Below are 9,780 nucleotides of genomic sequence, written 5' to 3'. Positions count from 1 at the left end.
TGGGAGAGTGCGCGCACTTCATTCAAGGCTGGCTGTGAACAGGGGACGCTGGCGAGTCCCGGGACATGTGGCCCCGGGAGACGGTCCTGTATCTCCCCCTTTAGGGTCCTCTGTCTACCAGCCCGGCCTGTCCTCCTGCACACGCTCCCACCCGAACCTTCACTGATCCGGGGAGGGGGAAGGGCAGGGAGGGGCGCGCCGGGCCACGGAGGGTCCCGGAGATGGGGGGGCGGGCGTGGGAGGCGTCTGGACCTGCTGCCTCGGCTCCAGTCTCGGGCGGGGCTTCCCGGCCTCGGGGGGTGGGGTGCGGAGGGAGGGACCCAGGGGCGAGGAACGCGCGGAGGGACGCGAGGGGGGCAGGAGCCGGCGCGTTAGAGACCTGGGCGAGGGAGACTTAGAGAGCGAGGCGCAGCGGGAGGGGGCGGGTGTGGAAGCCGAGGCAGGACCCCGAACCCCGAGAGGCAGAGACCGGAAACGTCCCTGGCCTAAGATCGCCCCCCCCAGGGTAAATTCCCAGTTGGGTCGGGGCAGAGAGACGCCTTCAAGGCCAAAAACCTTAGGAGGCAGATACCCCTAGGCGATACTCCCCCGCCCCCTCATCCTCTCGCCCCAGACCCAGAGCGGGCCCCAGAGAGGGACGAGGACGGACTGTCAGAGGACAACGCCCCCCTCCCCAGACGCCTGGGAGACCCTGGGGGCGCCGAGGGCCTTGCGCGGGCCAGGGCGACCTCTCCTCGGTTGGGGGCGATGGGGACACGGCCCCCTAAGGCCCTGCTCCTCCTCCTCTTGCTCCGGCTGCTGCCGCCACGCGGGGCCTCGGCGGGGAGCCTGCAGAGCCCAGGTGAGTCCCGGCGTGGAGAGTGGACCGAAGGCCGCACTCCCAACTCGGCCTGCGCGCCTAGAACCCGACTGCCCAGCTCGCGAGGGGCCAGAGCAGGTGGAGGCGGCAGTCGAACAGCCCTCGGAGGGTGGGGAGAAGGTCCGGGCGAGGGTCAGCCTCAGGCCCCGCCGTCCGCGCGCAGGCCTGTCCGAGTGCTTCCAGGTGAATGGCGCCGACTACCGCGGCCACCAGAACCGCACCGGCCCCCGCGGGGCCGGCCGCCCGTGCCTCTACTGGGACCAGACACAGCAGCACAGTTACAGCAGCGCCAGCGACCCCCAGGGCCGCTGGGGGCTGGGCGCGCACAACTTCTGCCGGTGAGGGGCGGGGCCTGCGCGGGGCGGGGCTGGTGCAGGGTTGAGGGCGTTGTCCTGGGGCTGGGCCGCGGCGTGGGCGGAGCGGAGGTCTCCTCTGGGCGGGCCCAGGAGCCACCTTGAGGGCCTGCTTGTTCATTCGTTGTCCTGTCTGACTCTTTGCGACCCCGTTGGCTGCAGCACACCAGGCTTCCCTGTTCACTGTCTCCCGGAATTTGCTCAAACTAATGTCCACTGAGTCGATGATGCCATCCAACCATGCCATCTTCTGTCTCCCCCGTCTCCTGCTCTCAATCTTTCCCAGCATCAGGATCTTTTCCAATGAATCGGCTTAAGGACCTAAGGGCGGGGCCTAAGCGATGAGTGGAAACCTTTTCTGACCTGGGTCAGGCCTTAGGAGTCCAACTTTTTGCAGAGCCTCAGGTCAGACCTGGGCACCAAGGCGCCCATGAGGATGGGGCCTAGTCAGAGGGCAAGCTCTAGAGTGGGCGGGCCCTTAGCGTTCAGCTCCTTTGAGAGACGTCTACTAGCGGTGACTGAGGGATTGGGGGTTCAGAGCCATAGCTGTGGTCTGAAGCGACGGGGACCAAGTTAAGTGGGAGGGCACTTCCCTGCTGAACCGCAAAGCTTAGGGCTCATCACGTCTGCTTTAAAGCAGGGTTCCAAGACAAGGGACAGTGGCTGAGGCCCAGGGCTGAGTGGGGGGTGAACACAAATGGCCTTGAAGTCCTCATACATGAAGTCATGTCCGAGCAACAGCTGAAGACCTAAAATCAGCCCCCCCCCCGCCCCGGGCCCCTTTAACGACTTCCCACCATGCACTGGGAAGTCGACATCCATTCTGGTGGGCAAACCAGGATTTGCTCTAACACACACAGTGGCATTCTGCGAATAAGCTGTGGGTCAGGGCCTGGAATTCATGGTTCTTGGGACGACAGTATCCCAAAGATTTCTCCCGGGCCTGCAGTAACCCAGACGGTGACGTGCAACCATGGTGCTACGTGGCTGAGACAGAGGAGGGCATTTACTGGCGCTACTGCGATATCCCCACGTGTCACAGTGAGCTGGCCGGGCTTGACGACGGGGGCGGCTGGGCTGCCGGGGTGGAGTTCGCTTTTGCAGGCCCCACACTGAGCCTGACCCTGCTGCCCCCTCAGTGCCTGGGTACCTGGGCTGCTTCGTGGACTCTGGGGCACCTCCGGCCCTCAGCGGCCCCAGTGGCACCTCGACAAAGCTCACCGTCCAGGTGTGCCTTCGCTTCTGCCGCATGAAGGGCTACCAGGTACTGCCCACCTGCCCAGACCAGTGACCCCTGACCTTGACCTCAGCACCCAAATCAACATCCGACTCTGAGGCCAAACCTTGATGCCAATTTCCAAACCTCCAGCCCTGATTCCCACTTCCAACCCCGATCTCTGGCTCCCACCACCCCACCCCCTCCCCCAGCCCCTGTCTGGGGGAGTCACCCAGTCTGTGCTCCCAGTTGGCGGGCGTGGAGGCCGGCTACGCCTGTTTCTGTGGCTCTGAAAGCGACCTGGCCCGAGGACGCCCGGCTCCGGCCACCGACTGTGACCAGATTTGCTTCGGCCACCCGGGCCAGCTGTGTGGTGGTGATGGGCGCCTGGGCATCTACGAAGGTGAGGAGTGGGCAGGGATGAGGGGCCTGGGTGAGGGGAAGAGTGACAGGGGGAGTTATCTGGAAAGGGAAGGCATGGGTTGAGGGCAGGGCCTGATTAAGAGATTAGGTTGAGGACTGGACCGAAGAAGGAACTGGGTTGAATCTGGGGGTCAGGGGTCTGGGGCTCTAGAGAAAGGAACTGTTTGAGGACAAGACTAGAGGAGGGGACTAATGGCTTGATTAGAAGGGGTTGGACTAGAGGAAGGAATTGTTTGAGGTCAAGACAGTTGTTGTTGTCAGTCACTCAGTTGTGACCCCATGGACTGTAGCCTGCCAAGTTCCTCTGTCCATGGGATTCTCCAGGTAAGAATACTGGAGTGGGTTGCCATTTCCTTCTTCAGGAGACCTTCCCGAACTAGGGATCGAACCCTGGTCTCCTGCATTGCAGGCAGATTCTTTACCATCTGGGCCACCAGGGAAGACTAGAGGAGGGGACTAATGGTTTGATTAGAACGGGTTGGACAGGGCCGGAGGAGGGAACTAACTTGGCTGAACTTCGGATGGAAGAAGGTCCTGCGATCCGGGCCAAGCGGGAGAAGGGGCGGGGCTTCTACATAGAGCCCCGCCCCCGTTAAGGAGGAGCCCGCGGGCCTCCGGGTTCTGACCGCCGGCCCCGCCCACAGTGTCAGTGGGCTCCTGCCAGGGGAACTGGACCGCACCCCAGGGTGTCATCTACTCCCCGGACTTCCCGGACGAGTACGGGCCGGATCGTAACTGTAGCTGGGTGCTGGCCCCTCCGGGCGCCGCGCTGGAGCTTGCCTTCCGCCTCTTCGAGCTGGCCGACTCGCATGACCGGCTGGAGCTGCGAGACGCCACCTCGGGCAGCCTGCTCCGCGCCTTCGACGGCGCTCGGCCGCCGCCGCCGGGCCCGCTGCGCCTGCGCGCCGCCGTGCTGCGGCTCATCTTCCGCAGCGACGCGCGCGGCCACGCGCAGGGCTTCGCGCTTACCTTCCAGGGTGAGGCCCCTCTCCCGGCCCCCCCCGCCCCCGCCTCGGGTCTTCCGCTCCGCCGGCCGGTCTCACACCCCTCTCCTCAGGGCTGCAGGACGCCGACGCCGACCCGGCGCCCCTCGAGGGCTCGACTCAGACCCCAGCAGTGCCCCTCGACGGGGCCAACGTGAGCTGCAGCCCCGGGCCTGGCGGTCCAGAGGCCTCGATGGGGGGTGAGACGGGCGTGGGAGGCGGGAGCGAGTTTGGGGGCGTCAGGCCCTTCCAAGCTCCGTGCTCACCGCTCTCGTGTGCCCGCAGCCCAGGTCTTCTCGACGGTGACGGCCGTCTCGGTGCTGCTACTGCTGGTGCTGTCGCTGCTGCGCCTGCTGCGCGGACGGTGCGCGCTCTGGGGCGGGGCCTGAGGGCGGAGCCGGCGGGGAGCCTGTCGCCCCGCCCCTGTGACCCCGGGGCGTGGAGGGCCCTCTGGGACGCTAGGGTACAAGATGGGAAAGGGGCTGGACGGAACTCCTGGGTTCTTGAGGGACGAGGCCTTGGGTCCACAGAGGGAGTCGCGCATGAGATCACAGGCGAAGCGAGGTGCTGAAGGTGAGGTTGATTGGAAGGTTCGGCTGACGTCTGCTCCCTCTCTAGGGGCTGCCTGCTGGCTCCGGGTAAAGGGTCCCCAACGTTGGGGCCTTCCCGGGACCCCACAAGAAGCTGGGCCGTTTGGTACCGCCGGCCTCGAGGGGTGGCCCTGCCCTGTCCTCCCGGGGACCCCCAGGTTGAGGGTTTAACCGCGAGTTACCGGCCCTTGAGCGCCTCCAGCCAGAGTTCCCTGCGTTCACTCATCTCTGCTCTCTGACTCGGGGACCCCCAGGGTCCACTGGATCTTCCTGCGGCTGGATGGACTCCGCAGACCCTATGCCACCCTCTGTGTGCCTTGGCCTTCTGCCCCTTTGAGGGCAGCTCTAGTCATCTCGAGGAGGCCAGACGTTGGACAGGAAGCATCTGGTACTATTGAGAACTTGACCTGACCCTCGGGGTCCGGATGGTCAAGGCCAAAGGACAAGAGGAATCCTGCTTCCCTTCCTCTTAGACCTCGGTTCGTGGGTCTTTGAGCCCTGCTTGGGGTAGTTCTGGACTACTGCCCAAAGTGAAATGTAAGAGGTCAACAAAAGTGGTCAAAAGACCAACCTTAGACTTTGAATAAAAGACCTGTTTTGGTACTGGGGGCCGGAAATTCCTCTGTGCGGGAGGAGCTATGTTAACGAGGTACTGTGCTTAGACTGGTTGTGGGCAAATTAAGGGCGTTCCACGGAAAGAGTTTCGTGTAACCGCCTGGAACGCAGAGGATAGAGAAACCGAGGCGGAAGGATGAATGGGCGGGATCCTGAAGAACGGGAGGAGGTGGAGGCGTAAGAAGGGATACCTTCGTGGATGTGATTTAGAATGAACCCTGCGGGGCGGGGGTGGGGGTGGGGGAAATACTGAACTTTCTTCCCTTATTTCCTGCTTTCTCTCCTTCACTGTTTCCTGCCGGTCCTAGGCAGGGCGCAATATGCTTCAACAGTGAGCGAGTATCGCCCACCCCTCATGGTTCAGCGAGGAAAGAACCTGCCTGCAATGCAGGAGCGGTCCATGAGGGTTTGATCCCTGGGTGGGGAAGAGCCCCTGCAGGAGGAAGTGGCCACGCACTTCAGTATTCTTGCCTGAAAAATTCCATGGACAGAGGAGCCTGGCGGGTTACAGTCCAAAGGGTCGCAAAGAGTCGAACACGACTTAGCGCGCGCGGGCGCGCATGCACACACAGACATAGACACACACACACGCTCAGAGAATCCTGGCCCAAGGGCAGGTCCTCAATGGAGGGCACCGGGCATCAGGCACACCCTTAGAGGCCCAGTCGCCTTGGGGCGCTCCGGGGTCGTACGAGTGGAGCGATCACCCGCGGAGTGGTGGCGCTCAGGCTCTAGACCTGACCCGTCCGAAGTCCCGGGCCGGCAGCACCTTGGACAGAGCCCGGGCTGTGGGGACTGGGCAGGGTGGCCGGGCTGTGGAATCCTAGAGGGTGAATGCCCAAGGGTGGGTCGACCCTGGGGCTCGCGCGGAAAGCCCGGGCGCGCACTGCAAGGGAATGCGAGGCTCCCGGGTCACTCTGGCAGAGCCACCGGGACTCAGAACGTTGCATCCCAATCCAACAGGCACCCCATGCAAGTGAGACTGGGACCGAAGAAAAATTATGCTAAGAGGGTGAAGGCCTGAGCTGCCGCTGGAGGAACCTCCCCGCCAGCCGCGCCCATTGGCCCTCGCAGCTGCAACGTCAGGAGCCCGGAGCGCGAAACCCTGGGCGGGATATCAGGGGCGAGCAGCTGGGGCGGAGCCTGGCGTCCCCTCCCGTGTCCGGCCGCGCCCGTCCTCGGGGCCGCCAAAAGAAAACCGGCCGCCGCCGCCGCCACGAGCTGTCCCTGCAGAGAGCCTGCCCCAGTGGAGCGGGCCGCACCGCGCTCAGGCGCCCGGCGCGTCCCCGGCCTCCGCCCCAGCGTGGGGTCGCCAGGCCCGCGCGTGCGCAGCGCGGGAGGGGCGCCCGCCGGGACCCCCGGGCCAGCGCGTGCGCGGACAGAGCCCTGAGAGGTGGGCGGGCGCCTGGACTAGGCTCCGGGTGCGGCGGGCCCACTGAGGAGACCCGGGGGCCCAGTGGAGCGCGGACCGACCTCGCGGGACCGGGCCATGGCGTTCCTGGCCGGGCCGCGCCTGCTTGATTGGGCCAGCTCGCCGCCTCACCTGCAGTTTAACAAGTTCGTGCTCACTGGCTACCGGCCGGCCAGCAGCGGCTCGGGCTGCCTTCGTAGCCTCTTCTACATGCACAACGAGCTGGGCAACATCTACACGCACGGTGAGCCTCACCCCGCACCCCGCATCCGCAGCAGCCCTGTCCGCGCCGGGGCCACGGCCCGAAGGCCGAGGAGAGCCCCAGCGCCCAGATCCTGGGCTGTCCCGGCCCTGGCACGGCCAGGAGCCGCAGTGACAAAGCTGCCATTATCCCGGACGTCGCTACCCGCTTCTGCTCCCCCGGCGGGGCCCCGGGGGCAGGCGAGGGAAGCGAGGGAGTGGGGGACCCAGTCCGCTTAATCCTTCTGAGCCCTGGGAAGACTGAGCTTGGTGTCTGGCCACTTCGTAATCCCTGCGCCCTGGCACCCTCTCCCGCCAGCACCCATCCCGGAGATGGGTGTCGAGGAGGGGCCCAAGAGAGGAAGTCAGGCCGGGCGGCCCTGCGGCCCCTGCCCGAGCCGCTCAGCCGCGGGGCTCCGCCTGGTGGCGGCTCCTTCCTCCCCCCGCAGGCACCGGGCCCCTCCTCCGCTGCCCCGCTGAACCGTGCTGACACAGGCCTGCCCGTCCTTGGCCTGCCCCTGGCAGACAGGCGGCTGAGAGAGGGGCGCTGAGTGCGCTGGGCCTGGCCTTCGTACCTGCTCCCTGGGGGTACTGTGGCCTGGCCAGGCCCCGCCAAGAGTGGTCAGTCAGCGGCCCCAGCCCGCAGGCGCTGAACTCTGACTCCTGTGAAGGCAATTCCAAAATGCCTGCAGGAAGTGGTAGGAATGACCCTGGAGGCCTGGGCTGGGAGGCATGGAACTCCCCAAAAAGGTGCTGGGGAAGGAGACGGAGCAGGTTCTTTCAGCCCCTTCCCCTGCCTTGCCTCAAGACGACAGAAAGGCCCCCCCATTTGTCTGGTCGCTTCTGGAGAGGAGAGGGCACAGGGGTTGGGAAGAGCAGGCAGAGTGGCCCTGGCATGTTAGCATCGCCCACATGTCCTGTTCAGAGCTCAGCTTGGGGTCACCCCTCCTTCTGACTTCTGCTGAAGTCAGGTTTAGGGGTTGGGGCCCCTGCTTTCCAGGAAATCTGCCACAAGGGTGAGAGCAGCTTTGGAGTCAAGAGTGCCTGGGCTCTGGGCTGCTTCCATTGCTTCCTTGCTGGGGTCACCTGGGGCAGTGACTCAGTTTCCTCACCGGTCAGTGGGGATAAAGGTCTGTCCTTCCAAGAACTACTGTGAGCTCTGCTAAATCAAGTGATCAGAAGCCCAGGACCCGCTCCTGCCCAGGGCCAGCCAGCAGCTGGCCCACAGCCTCCTCAGGACCTGTGTTGCGCTCACCCTGCCATGCTGTCTCTAGACTGGGGCCTCCTTGGGGACATGCCTTGTCCTCAGTGTGAAGGTGTCTGATGGAAAACTGTCTCCCTCCCCCAGGACTGGCCCTGCTGGGCTTCCTGGTGCTGCTGCCCATGACCATGCCCTGGGGTCAGCTGGGCGAGGATGGCTGGCTGTGGGGCACACACTGTGTGGCCTGCCTGGCCCCCCCTGCAGGCTCTGTGCTCTATCACCTCTTCATGTGCCACAGAGGGGGCAGCCCTGTGTACACCCGGCTCCTTGCCCTGGATATGTGTGGGGTCTGCCTCATCAACACTCTCGGTGAGCAGGGCGTGGGGTGGAGGGCGGGGGGCTTGAAGGATGGGAGCTGAGGGTTGGGTCCACTCACGTGAGCCCTGGGTAGAAAGGGCAGGAGTCAGGAAAGCTGGAAGCAAGAGGGCAGGTGGACCCGCAGACTGATGTGCCCTCTCCCGCCTCTCTCCTCTGCGCAGGGGCCCTGCCCATCATCCACTGCACCCTGGCCTGCCGGCCCTGGCTGCGCCCTGCTGCCCTGCTGGGCTACACCCTGCTGTCGGGTGTGGCTGGCTGGCGGGCCCTCACCGCCCCCTCCACCAGTGCCCGGCTCCGCGCCTTTGGCTGGCAGGCTGCCGCCCGCCTCCTGGTGTTTGGGGCCCGGGGAGCGGGGCTGGGCTCCGGGGCTCCAGGCTCCCTGCGCTGCTACTTGCGCATGGACGCGCTGGCACTGCTTGGGGGGCTGGTGAACGTGGCCCGCCTGCCGGAGCGCTGGGGACCCGGCCGCTTCGACTACTGGGGTAACTCGCACCAGATCATGCACCTGCTCAGCGTGGGCTCCATCCTCCAGCTGCATGCTGGCGTTGTGCCCGACCTGCTCTGGGCCGCCCGGCACACCTGCCTCCCGGACTGAGCCACCTCCCACCTGCCATGCCCTCAGGCTTCTAGGGCCAACGGCGCCATGCTTCTGTCTTTCCGCTGGCCTGCAAGGGGATGGCTCCCTGGACGCTTCACAAACGGGACTTCCTGGCAGGGGCCTGCGTCTGTTCATCCCATCTTCCCTGTGGACTAGCTGCTTCTACTCACACCTTGGAGCTCCAGTGGCCCTGCCTGCCTTCTTCCAGGGAACTTAGTCTTACTGCGTAGGTTGAAAGGCAACCTTCCTTTCTCTGGGCCTCCAATTACCCTCTGTGTGACTTCCGACAGTTGGGCCAAAGGGACAGTTGTGATCCTGCCAGCCCAGAGCCATCGCCAACTCTGGGCCTCCTCGGTACCTCACATAAGGCTCCTCACGGCTGCCCAGCCTCCTGCCCTTGCTTCATGGCCTCTGTCCATCTACCCTGTGTGCCAGCCCTCCCAGCAGCCCGAGGTTCGCCCACTGATTTTCCCTTGTCCGGAGACTGTGGATTGAGGGGTCTGGGCATCAGGACTAGACTCACCCCCGGACCTAAGAGCAGGAAAGCAGCTGCTGGTTTTTCCAGGCAACTGGCACAGAGACCTAAAATGCTGGAAGGCCCTGGACCCGGCCCTGCTGGACTGAGGGCCCACCCTCCACCTTGAGTGCTCTGACAACTGACCTGCCCACCAGCAACACACCTGCTCAGGAACTCTGCCCCACACAGTCGGTGGCTCCCAGTTCATCTGCTGGCCTGGGGCTTGGGGACTTAGAACAGAGCTCAGCCTGTCCCGGGGGGCCTCAGGCCCTAGGCGACGTCAATAAAAGGGGGCAGGAAGCACTGTGTTGCCACACAAGCAAGCTTGGGTGCGCCCCAAGATTCAAATACCTTTTATTAGACACAGCCAGGGAGAAGGGACCACTGGAGTCCACA

General features: G+C 64.8%; 2 protein-coding genes across 6 annotated transcripts; both read left to right on the top strand.

Moving 5' to 3' along the window:
• The first annotated feature begins 747 nt into the window (after nucleotides 1–747).
• Nucleotides 748–4,985, top strand: KREMEN2 (kringle containing transmembrane protein 2). 4 transcript variants are annotated; one of them, XM_070362275.1, is made up of 9 exons: nucleotides 748–841; nucleotides 1,023–1,197; nucleotides 2,162–2,253; nucleotides 2,352–2,476; nucleotides 2,795–2,831; nucleotides 3,496–3,828; nucleotides 3,909–4,034; nucleotides 4,120–4,198; nucleotides 4,453–4,985. In XM_070362275.1, the coding sequence occupies exons 1-9, from the start codon at nucleotides 748–750 to the stop codon at nucleotides 4,661–4,663; spliced, it is 1,272 nt and encodes a 423-aa protein (XP_070218376.1). In that variant the 3' UTR covers nucleotides 4,664–4,985. The 4 variants fall into 4 exon arrangements, with proteins under 4 accessions (XP_070218376.1, XP_070218375.1, XP_070218378.1 ...); XM_070362274.1 differs by having other exon boundaries at nucleotides 2,678–2,831; XM_070362277.1 differs by lacking the exon at nucleotides 4,120–4,198.
• A 1,181-nt stretch (nucleotides 4,986–6,166) lies between these two features.
• On the top strand, nucleotides 6,167–9,687 carry PAQR4 (progestin and adipoQ receptor family member 4). 2 transcript variants are annotated; one of them, XM_005886769.3, is made up of 3 exons: nucleotides 6,170–6,694; nucleotides 8,039–8,260; nucleotides 8,431–9,687. In XM_005886769.3, exons 1-3 carry the CDS (start codon nucleotides 6,529–6,531, stop codon nucleotides 8,862–8,864), a joined length of 822 nt encoding a protein of 273 aa, XP_005886831.2. In that variant the 5' UTR covers nucleotides 6,170–6,528; the 3' UTR covers nucleotides 8,865–9,687. The 2 variants fall into 2 exon arrangements, with proteins under 2 accessions (XP_070218381.1, XP_005886831.2); XM_070362280.1 differs by lacking the exon at nucleotides 8,039–8,260 and having other exon boundaries at nucleotides 6,167–6,694.
• Nucleotides 9,688–9,780: the final 93 nt, after the last annotated feature.

The sequence above is a fragment of the Bos mutus genome, chromosome 25 (genome assembly GCF_027580195.1).
Source record: "Bos mutus isolate GX-2022 chromosome 25, NWIPB_WYAK_1.1, whole genome shotgun sequence".
NCBI classification, from domain to species: Eukaryota; Metazoa; Chordata; class Mammalia; order Artiodactyla; family Bovidae; genus Bos; species Bos mutus.
Note: the sequence above shows the minus strand (reverse complement) of the source record. Positions and strands in the feature narration are given on the sequence as shown.

What these genes read in the sequence shown, in the direction of transcription:
- PAQR4 (XM_005886769.3), top strand. Translation starts at nt 6,529, where the DNA reads ATGGCGTTCCTGGCCGGGCCGCGCCTGCTTGATTGGGCCAGCTCGCCG. An exon ending in GGGCAACATCTACACGCACG is followed by an intron (nt 6,695 to 8,038) that starts GTGAGCCTCACC and finishes TCCCTCCCCCAG; the next exon opens with GACTGGCCCTGCTGGGCTTC. An exon ending in CTGCCTCATCAACACTCTCG is followed by an intron (nt 8,261 to 8,430) that starts GTGAGCAGGGCG and finishes TCCTCTGCGCAG; the next exon opens with GGGCCCTGCCCATCATCCAC.
- KREMEN2 (XM_070362274.1), top strand. Translation starts at nt 748, where the DNA reads ATGGGGACACGGCCCCCTAAGGCCCTGCTCCTCCTCCTCTTGCTCCGG. An exon ending in CGATATCCCCACGTGTCACA is followed by an intron (nt 2,254 to 2,351) that starts GTGAGCTGGCCG and finishes CTGCCCCCTCAG; the next exon opens with TGCCTGGGTACCTGGGCTGC. An exon ending in GCGCCTGGGCATCTACGAAG is followed by an intron (nt 2,832 to 3,495) that starts GTGAGGAGTGGG and finishes CCCCGCCCACAG; the next exon opens with TGTCAGTGGGCTCCTGCCAG.